Here is a 26977-nt window from a genome sequence, read left to right as displayed (position 1 = left end):
CTTCCCTGGTGGTGCAGTGGTTGAGAGTCCGCCTGCCGATGCAGGGGACATTGGTTCATGCCCCGGTCCGGGAAGATCCCACATGCCGCGGAGCGGCTGGGCCCGTGAGCCATGGCCGCTGAGCCTGTGCACCCGGAGCCTGTGCTCCGCAACGAGAGAGGCCACAACAGTGAGAGGCCTGCGTACCGCAAAACAAAAACAAAACAAAAAATAACAGAGCACCTATTTTTAGGGGCACATTGTGCCCAGTTAGAAAACTACATGTCCCAGTTTGGCCATGTGACGATGCTTTGGCTAATGAGATGTAAACACAAACGTGCCAGACTTTCCAGGTAGTCTTCTTAAAAGGAAAACAGTGTACCTTTCTTCTCTTTTCCCTCCCCACTGTCTGGAATGTGGACCATAATGAGGTGATCTTACGATTAGAAACCAAGTGCTGAGGATGGTAGAGCAGCCTTGAACTGCCTACTTTGCGACTTAGTTTTCACAAAGAGAGAAATAAATTTCTATCGTAAGTCATTTTTTTTCTTTTGTTATTTGCAACTGAGTATAATCCTAACTGATACATTCCCATTGCTGTTAAAGTGGCTTGCTTGCCTCGCATTTGTAAGTCTGAATCCAGATCTTCCCCCGGTCAGAGCAGTGGGGAACCAGCAAAAGAAAGGCACTTTCAGGCAGAAAAATGCTGGGCTTCCTTCTACAAATTGTAAGTAACGAAGCTACCGGGAGGTAAGAATGGGAGGTGGGCCTAGCAATAGTTTATTAGCTCACAGAGACCACTGAATGTTAGATTAAGGGATTTGGACTTTGTTCTATAATTCTCTTGCAGATAGGGGGACCCCGTCTGTCTTATCTAGTAATGCCTCCACTTAACAGATGCTCAATGAATATACTCTTTATTAATTAAAGCTTAATAAACAACAACAAAAGAAGTGTTGGAAGGTGGACCAGCTTGGAGTCACCATCTGATTTACCCTTATCTGCTTTTTACAGATGGAGTAACTGAAGTATCATTTGCTGCAAGTGGCAATCGGCCCATCCTTGAGGAAAGGCAAACCGAAAACTCCACCTTATGGATGACGGGGGTCGGGGAGAAGGTATTGTAGCAGGAGGTCTAAAAAGCAGTTGGGTTACCGTCTCCTCAAGATGGAGGTCCTGGAATCACCTGACCCCCGAGGAGGCGGAGCTCCGCTCTAGCACGCCCAGCACGCCCCACCCCCGCTCGGCCCCGCCCAGCGCCCCCACCCGGGCGGGGCGGCGCGGGTTGTGAGGTGTCTTCGCGAGGCGCCTGCGCAGTGGGCAGCGGCGCGCGGGGCGGAGGCTTTATAACCACTTAGTCGCTGCCGTTCGGTTTCTATCTCTGGGAGGGCGGCTGAGGCGGCGGCGGTCGGGACGCCGACTGAGGAGCGCTGAGGCGTGAGCTGTGGCGGCGCTGGGCGCCCCTCGCTCCTCGGCCTCTGGGGGCCATGGGCTCCGAGAAAGACTCCGAGTCGCCGCGGTCTACATCCCTACACGCGGCTGCGCCCGACCCCAAGTGCCGCAGCGGCGGCCGGCGCCGGCGCCTCACCTTCCACAGCGTCTTCTCCGCCTCGGCCCGCGGTCGCCACGCCCGGGCCAAGCCGCAGGCCGAGCCGCCACCCCCGGCCGCGCCGCCGCCGCCCGCCCCGGCCCCTGCCGCGGCCCAGGCCCCGCCGCCTGAGGCGCTGCCCGCCGAGCCGGCCGCCGAGGCCGAGGCGGAGGCCGCGGCGACGGCGGGGCCCGGGTTAGACGATGAGGAGGCGGCGGAGGGCGGCGGCTCGGGCCCGGAGGAGGTGGAGTGTCCTCTGTGCCTGGTGCGGCTGCCGCCCGAGCGGGCCCCGCGCCTCCTCAGTTGTCCGCACCGCTCGTGCCGGGACTGCCTCCGCCACTACCTGCGCCTGGAGATCAGCGAGAGCCGGGTCCCCATCAGCTGCCCCGAGTGCAGCGAGCGACTGAACCCGCACGACATCCGCCTGCTGCTCGCCGACCCACCGCTCATGCACAAGTACGAGGAGTTCATGCTGCGCCGCTACCTGGCCTCGGACCCCGACTGTCGCTGGTGCCCGGCCCCGGACTGCGGGTGAGAGCGGGGGCGTGGCCCGGGGGCGGTGGCCGCGGCGGAGGGAACCTGGGGCCTGGGGCTGGTCACCGCGTGTGACCGGCCCCAGGGGCCGTCCTTTGCGCACCGTGTGTGTGTGTGTGTGTGTGTCCCAGCGTGGAGGGAGAGGTGAGGGATGACCAGGGGGAGGGAGGGCCAGGCGGCAACTGCGGAGAGCCGGTAACCGCTAACCATCCGCACGCCCAGAAGAGTAGGGTAAACGCACCCAACACCCCACCACTGCCCGAAGGCTTGAAGTGGGGGCTGAGCAGTCGGTGAGAAGGGAGCTGTCCATCAAGTCAGGAGGCAGGGAGAGGCCGTTTTTGGTCGGGTGAATGCCCCTCTGTCCAGAGGTAGGGAATATGTCTTAATGAGGATGGAGAGGGGATATCTGGCAAAGGATGGAATGAGAATATCATTCTGAGGGGGCAGCGCTTTGGAGGGGTGTGTCCATTTGGCTAGGGGCATACTTTGCAGCGTTTCAGGAGAAGGGGTGTTCTTTCTGCCCACCACGGCTGAAAGTTGGAATGCAGGTGACTGAAATGGCACTAACGGGAAAGGACAGCTCCCAGGCAGCGCTCTGGGGGCACCCTGGGCATTGTGGTGTGTCTTCTGTGCCAAGCTATTGGGGGGCCCCCTGTGGTTCTTACACTGCTGTCTTGGGCAGGGTGCAGAGTGGACAGACCCTTTCTTTGTCCAGAGAAGCAACGGGGCACTGAAAAGGGTGCCCAGAGGTTGACATGGTAGGAGAAAATGTGTTTCCCAGCTCCTCTGATCTTGAGTTCTTGACGATGCACCATGTATGCCGACTTTTTAAGGTCAGTGAGAAAATAGGCAGTAGATGCAGAGACATAATACTACCAGATTTCACTATCTGGAGCATTCAGTGGACACCGCCCCCGACCCCCACCCCCCACCCCCGACCCTTACCTTTTAAAATCTGATTGTGTGTTACTGTCAGTACATCCCATGAACGATTGCATGCAGCAAAGAGGGGCGTCAGACTGTGCCATTACCTGCTCTGCGACCTTGGACAGATCATTTTATTCTTGTGTGTCATGTTTTGAGGACAAAAAGATGCTAGGGACTCCTAGTAAAAAGCTGAGTGTTCGTTTCTTTCAGAGGAGTTAAGAAAGGCTCTTAATTGTAGCCTATATATCAAGGCTTTTAAGATTTCCATGATTCTGCTATTTGTCTCCTTCAAAAGAAGCCGACTTAGAGTATCTAGGGGAGTAAGATGAGTTATTCTATTTTTCTGTTCTGACAAACTTGTTTAGAGATGGATGTGTTATTTAAGCTCACTGAGTTGGGGTTTCTAAATTACTTTGAAGTGTTGTGGTCAAAGGTTGGGGCATTTAACTATGGTAGGTCACTTTCACTTTCAGTTAATAAGTATCAGAAAGAACCTCGTAGGCTCTTGGAAAAGTTTGCTTATATCTGGACATCTGGTGATCTTCCTAGCCTTAAGGGGTTAATTTACATGGTATTGAAGTTTTACAGACACTATTGATCTATTTTCTGAACCAAAGGAATATTTACTTAAGAGAACACTGCTTGGTTAACTTTGGAATAATATATTAACTCCTTTTTCAGATGTGAATTTCCTTGAATTTTAACTGAGAAATGTGGCATCACTCATTATATTTCTGGAAAAGTTCTCTTTTTGTTTTTATTTCTCTGAAATCAATCTCTGTCTTTGCTCACGTCAATAAAAATGAACAGGAATTAATTTACAATCTTGATGACAACTCTAAACCATTACTGATTTGGAAGTTATTAAAAAATTAGGCCATTTCTTATTTTAGCCAAGTATTGGATTACTACCATCCAGAGGTTTTTTTAAATTAGTTAAAAAGCTAACAATTTTAATATAATCTTTAAATGTGTTATCTGTGGGTTTAAAGAAGGTGAAGTCTGGGAAAAGCAAGCAAGCTAGCATCTGAGTATCTATGTGTCAGGCATACATAATTTAATTTGATCCCTGCAACATTGTAAGATAGATTTGATCTTGTTTTACAGATAAGGAAACTGAAGTTTAAATGAGTTGAGTGACTTGTTTAGGGTCATATAACTAGTGGGTGGTGGAATCAGGCTTGGAACACTGGTCTTAACTCCAACCAAGGCCAGTATTCTTTTCTCTCAAAGCATAAAAAGCTTTAAAAAAGCATAGGCTTATCAACATTATTGGGGATGCTACTGTTTGGGTCATTTCATCAAGTGTGGCCTAAGGACAATGTTGAGAGAGCCAAAAATGCTAGAATCTGGTTTCTCTTCTGATTCTTATTGTTAACAGCCTATTACCTACTTTATTTTTCTTACCTGAAATAGGCCTAATCCTTTCCTTACTTGAGAGGCCTAATTGATATTTTCAGAGTGTTTTGAGAATTCAGTTGAAGGTGTTAGATAAACAGGGAGATAAACAGGGAGTAACTTTAAATTTCTGTCACTTCCCAAATAGGTGGGGATATGGCCAGTGGTTTTGCCACCTCTTTTTAATGTCATGAGAAAAATAACTTGTTTCGTTTTAATCAAACTGTTCTATTCTTCTGGGTCAGGTAGAAATCATGGATGAGAACTAGAAGAGAAGCCTAAGACCCCAATTGTGTCTTCTCATACCTGACCATCTTTACTGCCTGCAGATTAAGTTTCTGCCAGCCAAATTTATCAAGTTCCTTTTTGCTCTCTGTGTGTATATGTGTGTATTTGGCAGGATGAGGGGAGCATATAAGTGATCTGATCGTTAGTTTTACTGTGATCACTCACGATAATAAGAACACTATATGTTAAACGATTCATTATTTGTTTATAAGATATTTGTGGAACAGAGAAAAGAATCTTGAATTTTTCTTTTTTCATACTTAAATACAATTTTATTTTATTCATAAATAAGGGAACTGATTTCTATGGGAAAACATTCACATTATTATTAGTATTATTAAGTACAATATTACCAAGTGCAATTTTTTTTTTTTTTTGCTGTGCGAGACTGTGGGATCTTAGTTCCCAGACCAGGGATGGAACCCGGGCCCACGGCAGTGAAAGTGCCGAGTCTTAATCACTGGATTCCCAGGGAATTCCCACCAAGTGTAATCTTTAAAACATACTTTCAAATGAGATAAAATTAACTCAGAATACAGATAACTGACATTTTTATAGTCCTTTATAATCTTCAGACTGTAACTTCATTCAGAAATAATTTCATTTTAGTTTCATACAGGTAGATGGTGGTAAACTCATTTTATAAAAGAGAAGCCAGTTCAGAAAAGTTTAAGTGTGGGACCCAGTGTCTCACAGCTGATAAATGGTACAGTTGATATGCTACCCCTTAGAGTCTCTACTTAAGCACAAGGTCTTTTCAGAAACCTCCAAATCATGTAAACATGTAATGTTTTCCTCTCAAGTGCCCTGTTGCCTATCTTTAAACCCCTTCAGAATCTCTAGAAGACTGAGGGGTGAGCAAAAGAGACGACAGAATATTTCCTGGCATACAGGGGGCAGATCTTCTTTACAGAAGAACAGGAGATAAGGCTGTCTTGACCTAAATTCTTTGTGCAGGTCCACCACTCCAGCCTCTCATTGCTGCCTCTGTCTCCTGCAGAGACCCCCATCCCACCTGACCCCAGAAGGTAGTATCACTTATTGGCCATCCTAGATAACTGGACTGGATTATCCCATAAGCAGGAAGCTTCTGTTTGTCTCGTAACACTTTTATGAGGGAAGAGCACGCTCCCTGAACAAGACAGATTTCTCAATCAGTGAGGGAGGATTTTCACTTTCTGAAGCCTTCCTGAACCTCTTCTCTCTCTCTTTCTTTTAAAAAATATAATTAATTAATTTATTTTTTAAAGGTGGAGATGGGGAGCTTTTTTTTTTTTTTTTTGCGGTACGCGGGCCTCTCACTGTTGTGGCCTCTCCCGTTGCGGAGCACAGGCTCCGGACGCTCAGGCTTAGCAGCCATGGTTCACAGGCCCAGCTGCTCCACAGCATGTGGGATCCTCCCGGACCAGGGCATGAACCCGTGTCCCCTGCATCGGCAGGCGGACTCTCAACCACTGCGCCACCAGGGAGGCCCTAAAGGTGGAGATGGGGAGCTTTTAAAAACAATGTTTATTTATTTATTTATTTTGGATGCTCCAGGTCTTAGTTGCAGCACGCGGGATCTTCGTTGCAGCATGCAGGTTTCTTCGTTGCGACATGCAGACTTCTTAGTTGCGGCATGCAGACTCTCTTAGTTGCACCATGCGAACTCTTAGTTATGGCATGCATGCGGGATCTAGTTCCCCAACCAGGGATCGAACCCGGGCCCCCTGCATTGGGAGCATGGAGTCTTACCCACTGGACCACCAGGGGAGTCCCCTGGACCTCTTCTTAATTTAGCTCTGTACCTTCATTTTCATAACTCTTTATTCCCCCTACAACGCCCCTCGCCATTTACATCATCCTACAGCCCAATATGTCTTTCTCATATTTGCCAGAGTACTCATTCTAAAGTGGAACATTTTATATCATTGCCCTGCTTAAAACTGCTCATACCTGACCTACAAGATGACTTCTTATGTCTTTAAGAACTTATTCTTTATATGATCTATCCTTATGATTTAAGACCCTTTATGGTCTCCAACCATCTTTTGATCTTGTTTTCTATTTTTCACCAACATCAATATTTCCCAAGGTATAGGCATTACTATTGAAAAGAAAAATGTTTTATGATTGAATAAGCTTGGGAAATGTTGGATTGAACAAAATAAAGCAACTCTATTTCTGAGCTCCTTAGACCCTTTAAAAAATACTAATATACACTGTAAATCTTGTTAATGCTAATATGCAAATCTTCAGTCTGGTATAATTTCCGTAAACTGAGATCACCAGGAAACATGTTTTGTTTTGTTTCGTTTCCATGACATCTTTAAAGCATACCTGAAACTTTCCCTATTTGCAGTTCTCTAAACTCCTTTAATAGTTATTATGTCCTGCCTTCTGTTACTGTCCTTATTTAACACTAAATCTTGTGCTCTGAGTAAATTGAGAGCTCCTCTAGACTAGGATATCTATATTCCAACTTTTTCTACAACTCTGAACAAAATCTTTCGATTAGGTCCCAGAAGAATGGGATGAATAGTTAAATTTTTGATACGGGGGATAAAGAATACAAACACCACACTTTTGAGAGGAGAAACAGATAAGAGGAGGGTGTGCAAGAAAGGACAGACAAGTAATCATTAAACAGACACTTTTCAAAATCATATGGTGTTGAAACTTAGGTGAGTATTGGGTATTACAAAAAGGACTTAGACATGGGCCTCTTGACAGGGAGTTTGGCCTGGTAGAGGAGACAGATAGGTAAGTAGGAAGATAATTATAAATGCAATGTAATATATACTAAAGAAAATACAAGTGTTCTTAGAAGATGGATGAAAGGTTTTGCATGATGGTGTCAATAAAGACTTCGTGGAGGAGGTGATATTTGATCAGGGCTTGAAGAATATGAGTAGAAATTTATACCAGACAAACAAAGATGAGGGTAGAGAAAAAGGTGTCTTAAACCAGAATGTTATGAGCAAATGCATGGAGGTATAAGAATTCAAGACTAAGTCTGGAGTCTCGTTTGGTTAGCCTCTGGATATACAATATGGGGAACATGATCTGGGAAGTGACTTGAGATCCATCTGAAAAGGTAGATTGGATTCAGATTTATAGGTCTATCTATGCCATGCAAAGAAGTGTAAGTTTGAAGGACTTTTTTCTTTTTTGTTGAAGGATTTTAAGCAAAAGAGTAACATCATGAAAGATAAACTTTTGGAACTGGAATTTGGATTGGAGTAGGGAATAAAGAGACTGCAGTCTCTTGCAGTTGTCTGGTCAAGAGATGACATGGGTTTGAACTAGCGCAGTAAAAAGGAAGATAGTAAGAGTATGGCTCACTGTGACAACTTGGCCCATGTTTTCCACCCTTATATATGCTCAGGGTCTGTTTGTAAATGGTTATATGGCCTGGAACGGTGAAGTACAGACATAATATAGGAACACATTCCTTTAACTCCCAGGGTTTGTTGGAGCATAATCAAATTCATACTATTGGGAATTTTTCCCCCAGGGCTGGAGTAAGGTAATGCTGTGGTCTGGCTTGTCACACATTATAATGTTTCTCAAGTTAGGAAATTAATAAAAGTTGTATGAACTTAATGGGGGGAGGAAAGGATGCTTCTGTGTTCTTAGCATCATGCAATTTCCTACACCTTCCATTTAGCTTCTAATTAGCAGACCTGAATGCTCTGTTCAACTAAGAAAGCAGAGTAGGAGGCTCCCGTGTAGGACATGGAAGAGAGGGAACAAGATAGTCAAGGCAGTTTTGGTCTCAAGGATGAAGGGTTTTTCTTGACTGCCTGGGGTAGAAGATTGCCCTATTCAGAATTTAGGAGTTTGCTCCGAAAAGGGGCTTAAACAGAATTTTAGGATTAAGTTATAGTACTTGACATAAAGAAAGCCAATAGATACATGGATAAGTTTAAAAGATTGCTTTAGGGAAAAGTAATGGCCCAGGAGAAGAGCTAAATGACCTGGGGAAAGTAAAAAACCCAAACAGGAGAGGGTCTCTATCATTCATTCAACACAGGTATTTTAAGCATGAATCAGTGTGCTAGACCCTGGAGATTAAAAGATGGTTGATACTTTTCCTTCTCTAGTCTGGTTGGGGAAGCATACATATAAACAGATAATTACAATATAATGTGTTAAGTATTGTAAAGTAATTATGCACAGACACAAAGTGGGCAACCAACTGCCTGGAGAGGTTAAGTGGATTTTATAGAGAGGATGACATTTGAGCTGGTTCTTAAATGGCTAAGTATTTGCCAGGACAAGAAGTAAGGAGAGGGCGTTTCGAGGCTGAAAGGAATAGAATATGCAAAGGCCAAGAAGTAGGACAAAACACGCTGTTTATCTATACCATAACTTTTGGGACAAGATCTCAAATGCAGTTTGTTTGTTTTTTTTAATATATTTATTTATTTATGGCTGTGTTGGGTCTTCGTTGCTGCATGCAGCTCTCTCCAGCTGCGGCGAGCAGGGGATACTCTGCTGCAGTGCATGGACTTCTCATTGCGATGGCTTCTCTTGTTGCGGAGCACGGCTCTAGGCATGCGGGCTTCAGTAGTTATGGCGCGCAGGCTCAGTAGTTGTGGCACGCAGGCTCAGTTGCTCCATGGCATGTGGGATCTTCCCAGACCAGGGCTCAAACCCGTGTCCCCTGCACTGGCAGGCAGATTCTTAACCACTGCACCACCAGGGAAGTCCTCAACTGCAGTTTTAAAATATGTTTAGTTTTGGGTTTTTTTAATAGAAATTTATTTTTTATTATTTATTTATTTATTTTATTCATTTATTTTTGGCTGCATTGGGTCTTCGTTGCTGTGCACGGGCTTTCTCTAGTTGCGACGAGTGGGGGCTACTCTTTGTTGCGGTGCACAGGCTTCTCATTGCGGTGGCTTCTCTTGTTGTGGAGCACGGGCTCTAGGCGCGCGGGCTTCAGTAGTTGCGGCACTCGGGCTCAGTAGTTGTGGCATACGGGTTTAGTTGCTCTGCGGCATGTGGGATCTTCCCAGACCAGGGCTCAAACTCGTGTCCCCTGCATTGGCAGGCGGATTCTTAACCACTGCACCACCAGGGAAGTCCCAAAACATGTTTAGACTTAAAACATGTTTAGACTTAAAACATGTTTAGTTTTAAAACTCGAAGGCTGCAAGCACCTATACTACCATTTTAGGGATAGAATCTAAAGTTTGGAGATTTTAATTAGCTCAGTGTCATGCAGTATGAGTCAGGGGTAAGGAGCCCAGACCAGGCACCCAAAAACAGGAATGCCAAGTCTCGTGCCCTGAGTAATTCTGTGTCATGGTAATAGGTTGCTGGGGGTCTTGAGTATTTGGGGTTATTTTACTTCCTTGGAACCAAATTCCACACCCAAAATTGACATTGTCAATACTATCAAATGTTCTTTGAAAAAAAAGAAGTATCTGTTAATAAATATTTACTCCCACCATGTGAGGTAGGAATGGATCATGAAATGCTCAAGGCTTCCTGACTGGCAGTCTATCTAATATGTATTGTCAGAAGTTGACTTAATAATTTTCTGAGATCATCCAATACCTTTCTCATTTAACACAAAATAGCAAGCAAGTCACTTTCTTCAGGAGAAACGTTTTTTATCTTTAGTAGTTATTTTACAACTAGGTGGAATAAATTTGCTCAGAACTCCTACAGGGTATGAATCATTTGCATTCATACATTGACCTCTTCTCACTTTGCTCTTTCTGAGAAGAGTTTTAATACACCCTGTATTATGTAACATAGATGATACCTTGTCATCGGTAATTTCAGTGTCATTCTCAAATCAGCTTGCAGAATCTATGATGAACCTGAGAACTTAAGTTGCTATCGTGAACATCTAATGCACAATCAAATAAGCAAACAAACCATAGAATAAATCTAAGAAAATGTTATTAGTCTTTTGTTTAAGCTGTTTGAGGTCTTTGACTATTGGAGTAGAACATGGAATAGGTGACAAAGCCCCGATGGCAACACCTAAGCCTGAACTCATTGACCTGTCTAAAATTTGTTTGAACTTTCACAACTGCTGTCCTCCATTTTTCATTTGTTTGTTTAAATTACTTTTTTTTGAAAAAAAGAGTTATTTTAAACAGGTGTCTACTTGTTAGTCTGTGCATTTAGTTGACATTTTTAGAATTAGTCAGAAAGGCTAATAGTTTGTAAATATATTTGTTTTTGTTTTTGTTTTTGTTTTTTTTTGCGGTACGCAGGCCTCTCACTGTTGTGGCCTCTCCCGTTGCGGAGCACAGACTCTGGACGCACAGGCCCAGTGGCCATGGCTCACGGGCCCAGCCGCTCCGTGGCATGTGGGATCTTCCCGGACCGGGGCACGAACCTGTGTCCCCTGCATCGGCAGGTGGACTCTCAACCACTGCGCCACCAGGGAAGCCCTGTAAATATATTGGATTGCTTGTAGGAAAGTAATTCTTGGTAAATAAACATGAATTATAAGAAGCAGTTGATACTGGTGCTGATAGATTCTGAATTGTCCATCTTTACTAAGAATGTGTGTCAGAAGGGATTGGGGGAAGATATGGCCATATTCTATGTTAATTCATAAGATAGATGAGTGGTATTCTTCGATTCTGGAACCTGTCAAGAAAAGAGATTTCAAGGTATACATTCAAATTGGGGAAAATAATTTTTTGGAAAGATAAAATGAGCTTTCAATATAAGTTGATCACGAACCCATCTATGTTCATTGTCTCTCAGTCTGCCATCAGACCAGCTTCACTATGAAACTTAAAAATGAAAAAGTATTGAAATCATAAAACTCCTAAAAGAAAACATACGCAGAACACTCTTTGACAGAAATCATAGCAATATTTTTTTGATCTGTCTCCTAAAGCAGAGGAAATAAAAGCAAAACTAAATGGGACCTAATTAAACTTAAATGCTTTTGCACAGCAAAGCAAACCATTGACAAAGCAAGAGACAAACTACTGAATGAGGGAAAATATTTGCTAATGATACGACTGATAAGGGGTTAATATCCAGAATATATAAGCGGGAGAGGGTGTGGAGAAAAGGGAACCCTCTTGCACTGTTGGTGGGAATGTAAATTGATACAGCCACTATGGAGGACAGTATGGAGGTTCCTTAAAAAACTAAAAACAGGACTTCCCTGGTGGCACAGTGGTTAAGAGTCCGCCTGCCAACACAGGGGACACGGGTTCGAGTCCTGGTCCGGGAAGATCCCACATGCCGCGGAGCAACTAAGCCCATGTGCCACAACTACTGAGCCTGCACTCTAGAGCCCGTGAGCCACAACTGCTGAGCCCGCATGCTGCAACTACTGAAGCCCGCGTGCTTCTCTGCAACAAGAGAAGCCACCGCAGTAAGCCCGCGCACTGCAACGAAGAGTAGCACCCGCTCGCCGCAACTAGAGAAAGCCCATACGCAGCAATGATGACCCAATGCAGCCAAAAAGAAAAAAACTAAAAACTAAAAATAGAACTACCATATGACCTAGTAATCCCACTACTGGGCATATACCCTGAGAAAACCATAATTCAAAAAGAGACATGTACCACAACGGTTCATTGCAGCACTGCCAGGACATGGAAGCAACCTAAGTGTCCATCGACAGATGAATGGATAAAGAAGGTGTGGCACATATATACAATGGAATATTATTACTCGGCCATAAAAAGAAACGAAACTGAGTTATTTGTAGTGAGGTGACTGTACCTAGAGTCTGTCATACAGAGTGAAGTAAGTCAGAAAGAGAAAAACAAATACCGTATGCTAACACATATATATGGAATCTAAAAAAAAAAATGGTTATGAAGAACCTAGGGGCAGGACAGAAATAAAGATGCAGACGTAGAGAATGGACTTGAGAACACAGGGAGGGAGAAGGGTAAGCTGGGACGAAGTGAGAGAGTGGCATGGACTTATATATACTACCAAATGTAAAATCGATAGCTAGTGGGAAGCAGCCACATAGCACAGGGAGATCAGCTGGGTGCTCTGTGACCACCTAGAGGGGTGGGATAGGAAGGGTGGGAGGGAGATGCAAGAGGGAAGAGATATGGGATATATGTATATGTATAGCTGATTCACTTTGTTATAAAGCAGAAACTAGCACACCATTGTAAAGCAATTATACTCCAATAAAGATGTTTAAAAAAATTAAAATTTTTAAAAAAGGTAATTTAAAAAAAAGAGAGAGACATGTACCACAACGGTTCATTGCAGCACTGTTTACGATAGCCAGGACATGGAAGCAACCTAAGTGTCCATCGACAGATGAATGGATAAAGAAGATGTGGCACATATATACAATGGAATATTACTCGGCCATAAAAAGAAACGAAACTGAGTTATTTGTAGTGAGGTGGATGTACCTAGAGTCTGTCATATAGAGTGAAGTAAGTCAGAAAGAGAAAAACAAATACTGTATGCTAACACATATATATGGAATCTCAAAAAAAATGGTTCTGATGAACCTAGGGGCAGGACAGGCGGAATAAAGATGCAGACGTACAGAATGGACTGGAGGACACGGGGAGGGGGAAGGGTAAGCTGGGATGAAGTGAAAGAGTAGCGATGACATATATACACTACCAAATGTAAAATAGATAGCTAGTGGGAAGCAGTTGCATAGCACAGGGAGATGAGCTCAGTGCTTTGTGACCACCTAGAGGGGTGGGATAGGGAGGGTGGGAGGGAGGCGCAAGAGGGAGGGGATATGGGGACATATATGTATAGCTGATTCACTTTGTTATACAGCAGAAACTAACACAACATTGTAAAGCAATTATACTACAATAAAGATGTTAAAAAAAATTAAAAACAAAAACAAAATATATAAGCAGCTCATACAAATCAACATCAAAAAATTTTTTAAATGATCCAATTGAAAAATGGGCAGAAGACCTGAATAGACATTTCTCCAAAGAAGACATACAGATGGCCAACAGGCACATGAAAAGATGCTCAACATCATTAATCATCAGAGAAATGCAAATTAAAACCACAGTGAGACATCACCTCACACCTATCAGAATGGCTATCATCAAAAAGTCCACAAGTAACAAATGTTGGCAAGGATGAGGAGAAAAGGGAGCCCTCGTACACCATTGGTGGCAATGTAAATTGGTACAGCCATTATGAAAAACAGTATAGAGGTTTCTCAAAAAATTAAAAATAGAACTACCCTATGACCCAGCAATTCCACTCTTGGGTATTTATCTGAAAAAAGAAAAAAAAGACCAACACAAATTCGAAAAGATACATGCACCCCAATGGCAGCATTATTTACAATTGCCAAGATATGGAAACAACCTTAAATGTCCATCAACAGATGAAAGGATTAAAAAGATATGGTATATATACACAATGGAATACTACTCAGCCATAAAAAGTATTTTTCCATTTGCAGCAGCATGGATGAACCTGGAGGGTATTATGCTCAGTGAAATAAGTCAGACAGAGAAAAAAAAATACTGGATGATATCACTTATATGTGGAATCTAAAAAATAAAACAAGCTAGTGAATATAATAAAAAAGAAACAGACACACAGAAATAGAGAACAAATTAGCAGTTACCAGTGGGGCAAGGGAAGGAGTAAGGGACAGGATAGGGGTAGGGGATTAAGAGGTACAAACTACTATGTATAAAATAAATAAGTTACAAGGATATATAGTACAACAGAGGGAATATAGCCAATATTTTATAACTATAAATGGAATATAACCATTAAAAATTGTGAATCACTGTGTTGTACACCTGAAACTTATATAATGTACATCAACTAAATTGCAATTTTAAAAAAGTATACTTGCTTTAGTTTTTGCTGTTGTACTTTATTTTACAAATGTTCTATCCTTTATAAACAAATTCTATTTTCTCTAAGTATATCAAATCATCAAAAGGAAATAGTTTTGTACCCTTATTTATGAAACTTACTGGGACAAACTGCTCCTAAAGCAGCTTAAACTATGACTGAATACATGCTAGAAATTCAGGCTGGACTTCCCTGGAAGTCCAATGGTTAAGACTCCACACTTCCACTGCAGGGGGCACAGGTTCGAACCCTGATCGGGGAACTAAGATCCTGCATGGCATGCAGTGTGGCCAAAAAAAAAAAAAAAAATTCAGGCTAAGTATGATATTTTCCCCTACTTTTTCAGGAGATAAATGATATGAGTTTTTAGAATCTCAAGAAACAATTTACTTTCTCACACAGAATGTTTTAAAGTTTGTTAGGTGTGCTCGTGCATGTGTTATTTGTTATATGTGTGTTCTTTCCTCTGCATCGTATGAAGTGGTGGGGGTACCACACAGTGTTACCCCACTGGGACTGATGCGTGTCTTAACTTACTTATATCTCTTCCTATTTCCTTACTCAGGTATGCTGTTATTGCCTATGGCTGTGCCAGCTGCCCAAAGCTGACCTGTGAGAGGGAAGGCTGCCAGACTGAGTTCTGTTACCACTGCAAGCAAATATGGCATCCAAATCAGACATGCGATATGGCCCGTCAGCAGAGGGCGCAGACATTGCGAGTTCGGACCAAGCACACTTCAGGTCTCAGTTATGGGCAAGAATCTGGACCAGGTATGAGTTGGCATTGTCTCATTTGTCTCTTTATTGATATTTCATAATGTGAGCCCAAAGCTGGGAGAGATTACCTTCCTGTATAACTCAAGGATTAGAGAGCAGAGACTATTTGTTTTTTGTTTGTTTTTATAAATTTATTTTTATTTATATTATTTATTTTTGGCTGCATTAGGTCTTCGTTGCTGCACTCGGGCTTTCTCTAGTTGCGGCGAGCGGGGGCTACTCTTCGTTGCGGTGCACGGCCTTTTCATTTCAGTGGCTTCTCTTGTTGTGGAGCACAGGCTCTAGGCACGTGGGCTTCAGTAGTTATGGCACATGGGCTCAGTAGTTGTGGCTTACGGGTTCTAGAGCGCAGGCTCAGTATTTGTGGTGCACAGGCTTAGTTGCTCCGCGGCATGTGGGATCTTCCCGTACCAGGGCTTGAACCTGTATCCCCTGCACTGGCAGGCGGATTCTTAACCACTGCGCCACCAAGGAAGTCCCAAGTGCAGAAACTATTTGGTAATATTTTCAACACTGTATTTGGTATGTAGCTTGTCTCTCTGACCATTTATAGGTTGTCCAACCCAGGTGAAATTGGAATAAAGCAAAACTGAATTCTGTACTTTCTACCTTCTTAGTAATGTGTCTCAGATTGGAGAGCAGTTGGGTCCTTTAGCTAGGGGCTTTTTCAGAACTTTCACTGTGAGCAGAAAGACGTTTAGTATTAAAACTACTGTTTTCCTACTAGCTTTAAATACATCACTGGTTTTGGAAGTAGGGTACAGATTTAAGGAAAGGAAATAATATTAGTATGGATTAATGATTAACCTTAAAAGGAGGAATATCACACATTCAGTTCCAACCTTGACATGTCAGAGTGAACCTCTTTTAAAATGTCAGTGGGTTTATTGCCTTTTATAAGTGTGCTTTATTTCACTGATGTCATTTGAGAGAAGCTAGTAGGAAAGATTTTACCATTCACTTTTTCCTGGCACAGTATAATCTCCTAAATTCTCTTTGTAATAGGATAGTTCCTAGCTTGCTGTGAAAATTACCAGGTGTATGCTATATAGCATACTCAATTGTTTGTAGGTTTTGAATTTTAAAGTATCATGGGAAGGGACTGTGAATTATGTTAACAGCAAATCACAGTGATACTTGTACCTGAGAAATGAGTTTAAAGCCAAATGCAGGCTGCAGACTATTCTTCCTGTAGGACTGTGCTTTTAATTCTGCCAGCCTATTGGCTGCTGAAATTCCATTTTTCTTGGAACCATCTTTCTCTCTAGGGAAGTCTCCTTGCTCAGAGTGTGGCTCTAGTGCTGTGTAAGATGCCAGATTGGGGGATAGGCAGCTCAGTATGAGACAGGATCCATTTTATGAAATTTCCTGAGGTCTAGACATAGCCAGCCTTCCAGTGAAGTGGGTTGCACAATTTGGAATCCTCAGTCAAGAATTCTTGACTGCCTCTTCATTTCTTGTGCATACTCCTAGGAATAATAAAATCAAACGAGGTTTAACTAGGGATATTTTTCTACCCATTCTTTCTCCCCCACTTAGCAGATGACATCAAGCCATGCCCACGATGCAGTGCTTACATTATCAAGATGAATGATGGAAGCTGTAATCATATGACCTGTGCAGTGTGTGGCTGTGAATTCTGTTGGCTTTGTATGAAGGAGATCTCAGACTTGCATTACCTCAGGTGAGATGAGAAAGTGTCTGTTGTTTTTATAGTCTTGTTCTCTTACTGATGTAGGGAAAGGATGTCAAAGAACCATCGTTGTCTGTCCTCTCATTACAGCATAAGGAAGCTTATGCTGTAAAAAAGTTCCTCTGAAACACCCTTCCAATCATGTTTTTCTCCAGCTCAGCAACTTCCAGTGACTGTTTTCCATTACCTTCCAGATATAGTTCAGTTTCCCTATCATGACTTTTAAGGTTTTCTGCAGTCTGGCCCCAATATACCTTTTTCCATTTTGCTTTCATAAATGCTATGTCCCAGATTATCTGTGTTTCTTCTGTGTTATCTTACCTCCATACTTCTTCATGTTCTTTCCTTCACCTGGAATGCTTTATAATCACCTCACCCCCCAGCAACCCCCTTTTATCTCAGCTGTTCAGTTCTTATTCAGCCTTCAATGGCCACTTTAAATGTCATTCCATCTCTGATGCCTTCCCCCAGTTTTTTCTGCCTCATTCTTCTTTACTGACATTCTTTAAATGTTCTATAAACGTCATCATGACTTTTAATTACTTCATTTACGTGTCTAATTTTGTTAAACTATATTAAGAGTCTTCAGGCCAGTATTACCTTTTTACAGTTCCTTGGATATAGTAGTCATTAAAATATTGTCCTGAAGGAGTTAATATTTACAAACTTAACATTCATCGTGTGGATGAAACATTTTCATTTCCAATTTAGCAAACATTTGATTACTTACAGTATACCAATTATTGGGGACACAGGGGTGCGTAAGACATGATCCCTACTTTCAAAATTACTTACTCTTATCTAGTAGAGAAGACAGTACAAAGGGAGTGGACAAAAGTGGTTGGACTCAGAAGGGCTGAGTGTAAAAGTAGCCAAACTCAGAGTATGAAACTGTCATAAAGGGTATGATGAAGTCTTTTTATATCCTATCCCAGGAAGATGGTTTGCAGTATCTACATATGCCAAGAAAACTATGCAAATCAGAGAGAGTTCATTAGCTGCAGGACACAGTATGTATGGATGAGATGTCAAGTGCATAGACTATGCAGGATCCCACGTAGTATCACTCAAAGAAGTAGGTTCGTTTTGGTGGGTTAGAGAGGACAGAGTGCAGCAGAAAAGAATGGAAAAGAGGTTTCGTTTCAAGTCTGGAGGCCTGCCTTTACGAAAAAAGAAAAAACAAGTAAAGAGCCAGAACTCTAATAGTCTGACCTTGTCCTTTGCTCCCCCTCATGTAATAAATTCATTTCTTGTAATCTCTTGTAACTGTTAATCACTCCTATAGAAAAGAATGCTCTTGCTCTTATCAAGCTCTCTGATGACAATAGCTGCATTTGTAATATTGACATTAACTTCAGCATGTTTCCTCTGTAGCCCCTCTGGCTGTACATTCTGGGGCAAGAAACCATGGAGCCGTAAGAAGAAAATTCTTTGGCAGCTGGGCACATTGATTGGTGCTCCGGTGGGGATATCCCTCATTGCTGGCATTGCCATTCCTGCCATGGTCATTGGCATTCCTGTTTATGTTGGCAGGAAGGTAAGATATGTTGAGTTCTGTGCATGTTCCATCTTCAGGTTTGTTGGTAAAGGTTTGAAGGAAATGGGGAGGAGCTTATGTTTCAGAGCTGCCTGAAAACCAGCTGGTTCTTAAGTAAAACTAATTTTTTAAATGGATTTTTCATAAATTCCCAAGAGATCTGAAAGTTCTTATTAACATCCTGGGCCTGGTTTGTCTCAGTGACTTAAAGATAAAATGCTTACTTCACTCCCCTGAGTTACTTTGTCTCTTCTTATATTAACTTTTTCTGTATTAGTTTATATCGTCCTGGTCTGAGTTAGATTAAAATGTGAGAAAGATGTCTCTTTGACATGGGGGAATATGTTTTAATATAGATAACTTAAAAGAGAATATTCACTTATCCTTTTTCTCCCTAGCAAAAAGATTGATGTCCTAACCTGCTGACCTGAATTTTCTTTCTTATTCTTAGATTCATAGCAGGTATGAGGGAAGGAAAACCTCCAAACATAAGAGGAATTTGGCTATCACAGGAGGAGTGACTCTGTCGGTCATTGCATCCCCAGTTATTGCTGCAGTTAGTGTTGGTAAGAAGCTAGCCAGGACCATGACTCCTCCCCTTACACGACCCACTCCCATTAGCTTTCTGGCCTCGCAGTTTAGCCAGCCGGCCAGATGTTTCACCCTGGATGCTCCTACATTTTATGTCAGACCCACCTTGGGAGTTTATTAGGCACTGTTATTATTATCAGCCACACTAAAGTATCAGAGTTTGGGATCTTTCATTCGTAAGTTAGTGCCTAGAACTCCATCTGGCACATTAAAAAGATTGAATTAAAAAATATTACTTTAAGGCCTAGTTTTTCACCTTTTCTCTTCCTTCTTCATTTGCCACAGAACCCACAAAACAAAATTACTTTTGATTTGCTTAATGCCTCACAGTATTTTGGAAGGCATGAGGGTCTGTTTTAGAATAATAATAATATAATATTTTCTGAGACTCTCCATGTGCCAGGAGCAGGTCTGAGTGTTTTGCCTGTATTAATTTATTTAATCCTCACAGCAGCCCAGTTGTAACAGAAAGGTGCAGTAATTTGCCCAAGGTCACTTAGCTGGGACATGAATTAAGGCAGTCTGACTTCAGAGTCTGGGCCTTTAACAACTAAGCCATTCTGCCTTCCACAGCAGCAAGATTTTGGAATTAACACTCTGGGGGGGATCCTAAACCCTAGGAGTCACTTATTTAATGTTTGATTATTGATTGGTTCTTGGATTAGCACTTCAGCAGTGAATGGAAGGAGGAAAATGAAAGCAACATATATTTACTGTGCTGAGCACTGTATATACATTGATCATTGGCAACCCTAGGAAGATATGTCCAAGGTTATAACAGCTGGTAAATTGGAGACAGGATTCTAATCCAGGCCTTTCTGATTCCAAGTCCAGTCATCATTCTGTTGGACCAGTCTACCTCTCTAGCATAGCTATCTTCTGTCTTTCCTTGGCCCTTTATAAAGTGGTTTGTCTGTGTTCAGCCCTGGGAAGGAGAATTCAGGGCAGCTGCAACCTGATGGCCTGCTGACATGTTTCCTTATCTTCCCCAGGTATTGGTGTCCCTATTATGCTGGCTTATGTTTATGGGGTTGTGCCCATTTCTCTCTGTCGTGGAGGTGGCTGTGGAGTTAGTACGGCCAATGGAAAGGGAGTGAAAATTGAGTTTGATGAAGATGATGGCCCAATCACAGGTAAAAGGAGAATTTTAATTTCCCTTTGAATTTTTGGAACACAAGATAAAAGTCAGTAAAATTCAGCACATTTTACAGAGAGATTGACATTGGATTACATTGGCTAATGAGCTTTATAGGAGGTAAAGTATTTTTAGCTTTTCATTTCTTTTTTCCAGAGTTATTAGGTTAATTCCCCTGGTACTTGCCTCTGTGTGGCAAAGTACAAACTAGTAGGACTCCAAGGTACAAACTAGTAGGACTCCAAGTAACTCTAAGTATGCTGGTAATAGTAAATTACATAATTATAATTATAATAAAGTCTTATATCTGCATGGTACTTTATAATTTTCAGGACTTACACAGTTGTTATTTTCACTTGGCTTTTATAACAGCTCTGAAGAGAGAGGGCCAGGGCTGTTATTATCCCCAATTAAAGGGAACTTATTTAAGCCTTTGTCTCAACATCTGTTAAATGTGTTTAAGAGCTTCTGCAGAGCTGGAACTATAGCAAGTCTTCTGACTTATACTTTGATGTTGTTTTCACTTTACCATATTAACTAACCTGGGACACAGAGATCCCCAAAGGTCTTTCAAACTTCCTACTACAGTCAGCACACGACCTAAGTGTATCTTGAAATTTTCATGTTTAATTAGATGACATCTATAGTGTAATGCAAAGAATAGGAGACTTAGAATCAGATTGTAGTTTTGTGTGACTAGCCACAGACAAGGCATTTAGTTCTAAGCTTTTGTTTCCTCACCTAAAATTGGGGCTATTAGTTCCTAGTTACTGGGAAGATTACATGTGAGCATATGTTAAAACACCGGATATGTGGTGGCTGCCTGTAGTAGCTATTCATTAAGTGAATAAATGAGTATTTTTCTACATGAATATTCTCTGCTCTGAAGAGTCATTGCAGGAAAATGCCAGACTCTGTTTTGATGCTGTGCTATCATTAATTGAGATGTTTGGTTCCATCCCCAGTGGCAGATGCCTGGCGAGCCCTCAAGAATCCCAGCATTGGGGAAAGTAGCATTGAAGGTCTAACTAGCGTATTGAGCACCAGTGGAAGCCCTACAGATGGACTCAGTGTTATGCAAGGTCCATACAGCGAAACAGCCAGCTTTGCAGCCCTCTCAGGGGGCACACTGAGTGGTGGCATTCTTTCCAGTGGCAAGGGAAAGTACAGCAGGTAAGCAATTTCTGACAGAACCAGTTGGAATTATAAGAAGTAACATATCATATTGAGCCATTTCTCTGTGCCAGGCATGTCTCGTATAGCATATCATTTTGATTTAATCATCAATGGTGTTTTTTTGTTTTGTTTTGTTTTAACTTTTACAATTAGAAAATAGGCTAGAAAGGTTAAGCAACTTAAAAGTTCTGTGTTTTTTCCCACTGCACCATAGTGGCTCCATATAAAGAATAATTTTTTTTTTTTAAACACAATAATCCTGTGTTCCTGGCCAAATCTCTCTCTCTGTTTTTTTTTTTTAATATTTATTTATTTATTTTGGCTGCGCCAGGTCTTAGCTGCAGCACACGGGATCTTTAGTTGCAGCATGTGAACTCTTAGTTGCGGCATGCGTGTGGGATCTAGTTCCCTGACCAGGGATCGAACCTGGGCCCCCTGCATTGGGAGCACAGAGTCTTAGCCACTGGACCACTAGGGAAGTCCCAATAAAGGATAATCTTGACTTCAGATCCTCCCTCTACTACGTTAGGCTGCCTCCATCAGGAAGGGGAAGCATGCATTTTTGTAGAATTCCCAAGACTGTGTCCTCCATTAGGCTTATCACTGGCTTTTAGTTGAACAGCATTTATACTATATCTTGTGGCTTATTGGTGCTGTTATTCTTAAAACCTTCCTAATTCTGATTCCCATTTGATAGATAAGGTAAATCAATTCTATAAACTTGTGTTGAGAATATGTAAAGCTTTATGACTAAAAAGGTTATGACTTGGTTGGTCGTTTTACCAGTTAGAAAAAACAGAACATATTCAGAGGAGCATAGCAGATGTTACATGAGAAGCAGTTATTTGAACGCACTGGAGAAGAGAGCCCTGGGGAGGGGTAAAGGTGGTACAAAACAAGGTAGGGAGGTAGGGGAGATGCTTGCCTTCAGATATCTGAAGGGCCTTGAACTGGAAAAAAGGATTAAGAGTTCTGCCTTATGCCAAGGGATAGATTAAGACGATTTGGCAGAAGCTAGAGGGAAACTAATTTTGTTTCATTATAGAGACTATAGGAAAAATCTATATAAAGTCCAAAGAAGGGATGGATTACGTCTATCCCTGGAAGTGTTTATAAAGTGAGACCAGAGGGCCATTTGGCTCTTAGAAGGAGTCAAGCAACAGATGGCAGATGGACTGGATCCCACACCTGAGTGCTTGTCAGTTACCTGGGAGCCTTTTCAAAATAGATGTCAGCACCCTATCCCAGAATTAATAAATTAAAATCTCCCAGATTCTCTCCTAATCTCCTAGGGATCTGTGTTTTGAAAAGGTTCCCCAGGTGATTTTAGCATAGCCATTGCACAGACTAGCATCTGCGAAACACCTAAGGTGATAGATGGCCTTTGTGAAAGGCCTCTTCCAATTCTAACTGTGATTCTATGGCAGAGCTGAAACTAGGACCCAGGTCTCTGACTCAATGTACTTTCCATTGCACTGCCTCATTTTCCTGAGCCATGGCACATTTTTGAAGGGCATCTAAGGCTGGAGCAGCAGAGCAAAGACTCAGGCAGCAGGATGGAGGTTGATTGAATGTGCAGCTGCAGGCTGCTGCTGACCTGTCTGCGTTTCATGACTCTGGTTGTCTCTTGTTAGGGGATCCTGCCCACACATGCTGGAGAATTCACTGTTGTGCTTTCTTAAAACCAACACCCCTGTAAATAAGCAGACATAATTGGAGACTGACTTGCTGAAACTGCAACTTAGGCAGTCCAGCTGTTCCAGTACTGTGAAAGCCTTTTATAGGAAGTGAATGAGTCAGATGGGTTTGACTGTGAAACCCATTATGAGGAAATACTTAAGTGTGCAACCAAATGATATTGGAGTCAAGAAAGGAAAAGCTATGGGTCCTCTGAGACACCATTGGGAAACTTTGCTGCTCTTGTCAGAGGTTGACTCTTATTATGTCCTTTAAGCTCGTAGGCTGGGGGTAATTTGATTGCTAAATGTTTAAGTTCCTAGTATGTGCAAGACATGGAGGGTAAAGCGTGAATGAGGTGTGGTCTCTCCTTTTTTGGAGCTCACAGATGACTGGGAAAGAGATGCATAAATTGATTTAATAAATAGGTAGGTGCTGTGGGAGCACTTAGCAGGAAGTGACTGGTTTGATAGAAGAATGAAGGGAGATGATACTTCCTTTGTTGTTAAGGACTGAGTATGAGTTTGTCACATAGAGAAAGGAAACTTCCAGAGAGAGGGACTAGCATATGCAAAGTCATAGAGGTATAAAATGTGTATAGGTGTGTAAGGAAAGAAAAAAATTCAGTGTGATTATGATTTAGGACCTATGGTGAGAGATGGAACTGGAGAGAGAGCTTGGAGGCAAATCAGTAGACCTTAAATGCCTGTTGGCAAGAGGGAGCCAAGAGAGGGCTGTTAGAGTGATCAGGTTTTTGTCCACATTGGCACTGATCTGGAAGTTGTTTGACTTGGACTTAGGGCTACTGGAAAGAGAACCCAATTGCAGTTACCCACTCGGGAGCTGTTGAGGGCCTGAAGTTAAACAGTAGCAGTGGGGATGGAAAGGAGGGGACGATTTCAGTAGATAAATTTAAGAGAGAAGATGTGTGGGCATCTGTTTGAGCTATTTGACATTTGGAGAAGATCAGATCAACTCAATTTGCAAGAGAATAATGGAAGAGGTATGTGCCAGGAAGCAGACTGTCTCGGAATACCCAGGTCTCGCATTAACTTAAACGTCCCCTCTTTACACAGGTTAGAAGTCCAAGCCGATGTCCAAAAGGAAATTTTCCCCAAAGACACAGCCAGTCTTGGTGCAATTAGTGACAACGCAAGCACTCGTGCTATGGCCGGTTCCATAATCAGTTCCTACAACCCACAGGACAGGTATGTGAACAGTCAGAAGCCTAGGAGAGGTTGCATTTTTTTGGTTGGGTTTTGGCCTTAGAAGCTCAATGCCTCATGTTAGGGCTCTGTGTACCATCTAGTGTGATACATAGTGTGTATACCCTGTAAATTCATTGAGCAAGTTCTTGGTATGGGAGTATTTGGCATCTCTTGATTGATTTTTCTTGTTAGCACTTGATTTTTAGAGGTTCTTTCTTCCTTTTCTATTTCCTTTTCTTTTCTTGGCTATTGCAACAGTGTAATTATTCACATGGAACTGAAGAGCTAGATTGGTGTCCATTGATGTATGTATGTAGCTCTATGGTTTCTGCTCTCATGTTGCTCTTTGCTTGATGTGGCTTCTGTAGCCTATTTCTCTTTATATTTGAGAAGCTAGTGTATCTGGTATGGTGTGACTGCAGCACTCCCTACTGGAGAGATTCTGGTTTCTTCTAATTGTGGCAGAGAAGTGAAAAGCTGTGACTCTTCTTTCACTTTCATATTTTGAGTTAGATAGTGTGAGGCTCCGAACCTTAGTTGAATTTTGGAAGCTCATTTTTAGTTGTTTAAAGAAATTGGCAGAATAACTAATAAGGACCTACTGTATAGCACAGGGAACTCTTCTCAATACTCTGTAATGACCTATATGGGAAAAGAATCTAAAAAAGAGTATAGATGTATAGTATGTATACATATGTATAACTGATTTCATTTTGCTGTACAGCAGAAACTAACACAACATTGTAAATCAACTATAATCCAATGAAAGTTAAAATATAAAGAAATACAGAAATTGGCAGAGATGTTTGTGTGCGTATTTTAAATCAACAAAAAGATCTAATTGTTCTTCTCCATCTTATTTGAGTGTTAGGTTAAATTTTATTTTCTCTAAAAGTGAGCTCTATTCTACTATTTACCTATATTTTCGGACTTTCTAATCCTGAACCCACAAACTGCTTTTACCAACAGGTATAGCATGACCCATGCATGATTCAGCAAAGTGGATTTTGTCTCCACAGAGAATGCAACAATATGGAAATCCAAGTGGACATTGAAGCCAAACCAAGCCACTATCAGCTGGTGAGTGGAAGCAGCACGGAGGACTCACTCCATGTTCACTCACAGATGGTGGAGAATGAAGAAGAAGGTGGTGGTGGCGGTGGCAGCAATGAAGAGGATCCCCCCTGCAAACACCAAAACTGTGAACAGAAAGACTGCCAGGCCAGCAGACCTTGGGACATCAGCCTGGCCCAGCCCGAGAGCATCCGCAGTGACCTGGAGAGCTCTGATACGCAGTCCGACGATGTGCCAGACATCACCTCGGATGAGTGTGGCTCCCCTCACTCCCAAGCCGCAGCCTGCCCCTCAACACCCAGAGCCCCAGGTGCACCGAGCCCAAGTGCCCATATGAACCTCTCTGCCCCAGCTGAGGGGACGACTGTCTTGAAGCCGGAAGATGCAGAAGCCAGAGTATGAAGTGGAATAAATGCTCCTGTTCTGAGAAGCACACTTGTAACTGCATCTTTTGGAATCTTTTTGGGGGGGGGCAGGGATTTACATATTGTATTTCAAAGATTTTCTGGTCACAGGTTTTCCCCAGGGAAATTCTGAGAAATTTGCAATTTCTTAACAGAGGAAACATGGAAACTTTGCCCTTGGTTCCACCCCCCATCCCCTTTGCCCCCCCCCCTTTTTTAGTTTTAATTTATTGGTTAAACTGATGGTGGCAATCTGTGAGGTGTGTCAAAGAGTGTACAGATGTATGTGTGTATATTGTATGTATGCTAACATATTACTGCAGGACACATTTTAATAAAGATTTCTGTCGTAATTCAACTCCTCTCATTTTCCTTGGCTTGGATAGTTCTCCAGAGCCAAGTGTTTGAAACAGACCACTACATCTTTAACAGTCTCTAGATCTAAGCTTTCCTAATCCCAGGGAAGAAGGATGGTATTCTAACCAGACTGCAGTGGAGTCATCTGTAAACCAATGACTCCTAGTATGACAGGAAGCAAAGCCAAGCTTGACTTGGACTGTGTAGTCAGACTGAAGAATTAGCTGAGTCAGCCAGATAGAGAAGCTGGAGATTAAAATGAGCCTTGTTTGCCCTCTAGAGGCAGCTGTGCAGTTTTCCTATTAAAGCTTTATTTACCCCTTTCTGCATTATAGTCACTATTAGAAACGTGCTTCAGAGGAGGGAAGGGGTATCAGTTCCAGTGGCTCTTCAGAAATCCCAGTGAATGTTGCATGGTTATAAGTTGGGGAACAGAGTATTCTTACTGGATAAAGAAATGTACCTATTCTGCATAATCACCAAGCAATATCCTAGGTGTTTGTTATGCTCCCGTGTATACATTCCCTGTTCCAAAAAACTCTCTAGTTTTGCCAATCTAGTTTAAGTAAGAGGGACTAAGGAATCTGACTAGGATTTGTAATGAAAGGAGAGAGGAGGCATGTCATCAAAATCACAACATATTTAATTTTATCTGATCTTATAATTTTGTCAGAATTGAGCTAAGTTAGTGCTACTTGGGGTTTTGGCTCTGTCTAGAATAATGGCCTTAGAAATCAAAGCTCATACATAGTATAGCAGAAAAATTAAAAGATTTATGAAACCTGATCTGAGATTCCAAATCTGGCAGTAATTTACTCTGTGACTGTGTGAGT

The 26977-nt window shown here is 42.3% G+C and overlaps 1 protein-coding gene across 7 annotated transcripts in view; it reads left to right on the top strand.

Annotated features, from left to right (window-relative positions):
- Positions 1–1187: 1187 nt before the first annotated feature.
- RNF19B (ring finger protein 19B) overlaps positions 1188–26977 on the top strand; it is a 33584-nt gene continuing 7794 nt past the window's right edge. For 3 of the 7 annotated variants that reach the window (XR_013829350.1, XR_013829351.1, XM_079928762.1), the window contains exons 1-9: positions 1188–2098; positions 15081–15286; positions 16832–16976; positions 18360–18522; positions 18974–19088; positions 20106–20246; positions 21214–21421; positions 24178–24309; positions 25329–25389. Coding sequence is in view for 5 of the 7 variants with exons in the window: in XM_079928762.1 (XP_079784888.1) it covers positions 1467–2098; positions 15081–15286; positions 16832–16976; positions 18360–18522; positions 18974–19088; positions 20106–20246; positions 21214–21421; positions 24178–24309; positions 25329–25389 (1803 nt within the window). In the remaining 2 variants the exon portion in view is untranslated. Of the gene's footprint in view, positions 2099–15080; positions 15287–16831; positions 16977–18359; positions 18523–18973; positions 19089–20105; positions 20247–21213; positions 21422–24177; positions 24310–25278; positions 26108–26977 lie in introns of those variants that run through there. The other 4 variants (XM_079928763.1, XM_079928760.1, XM_079928764.1 and 1 more) reach the window with 4 other exon arrangements.

This window comes from Stenella coeruleoalba (genome assembly GCF_951394435.1).
Source record: "Stenella coeruleoalba genome assembly, chromosome: 1".
Taxonomy (NCBI): Eukaryota; Metazoa; Chordata; class Mammalia; order Artiodactyla; family Delphinidae; genus Stenella; species Stenella coeruleoalba.
This window is presented reverse-complemented; position numbering and strand designations above follow the sequence as displayed.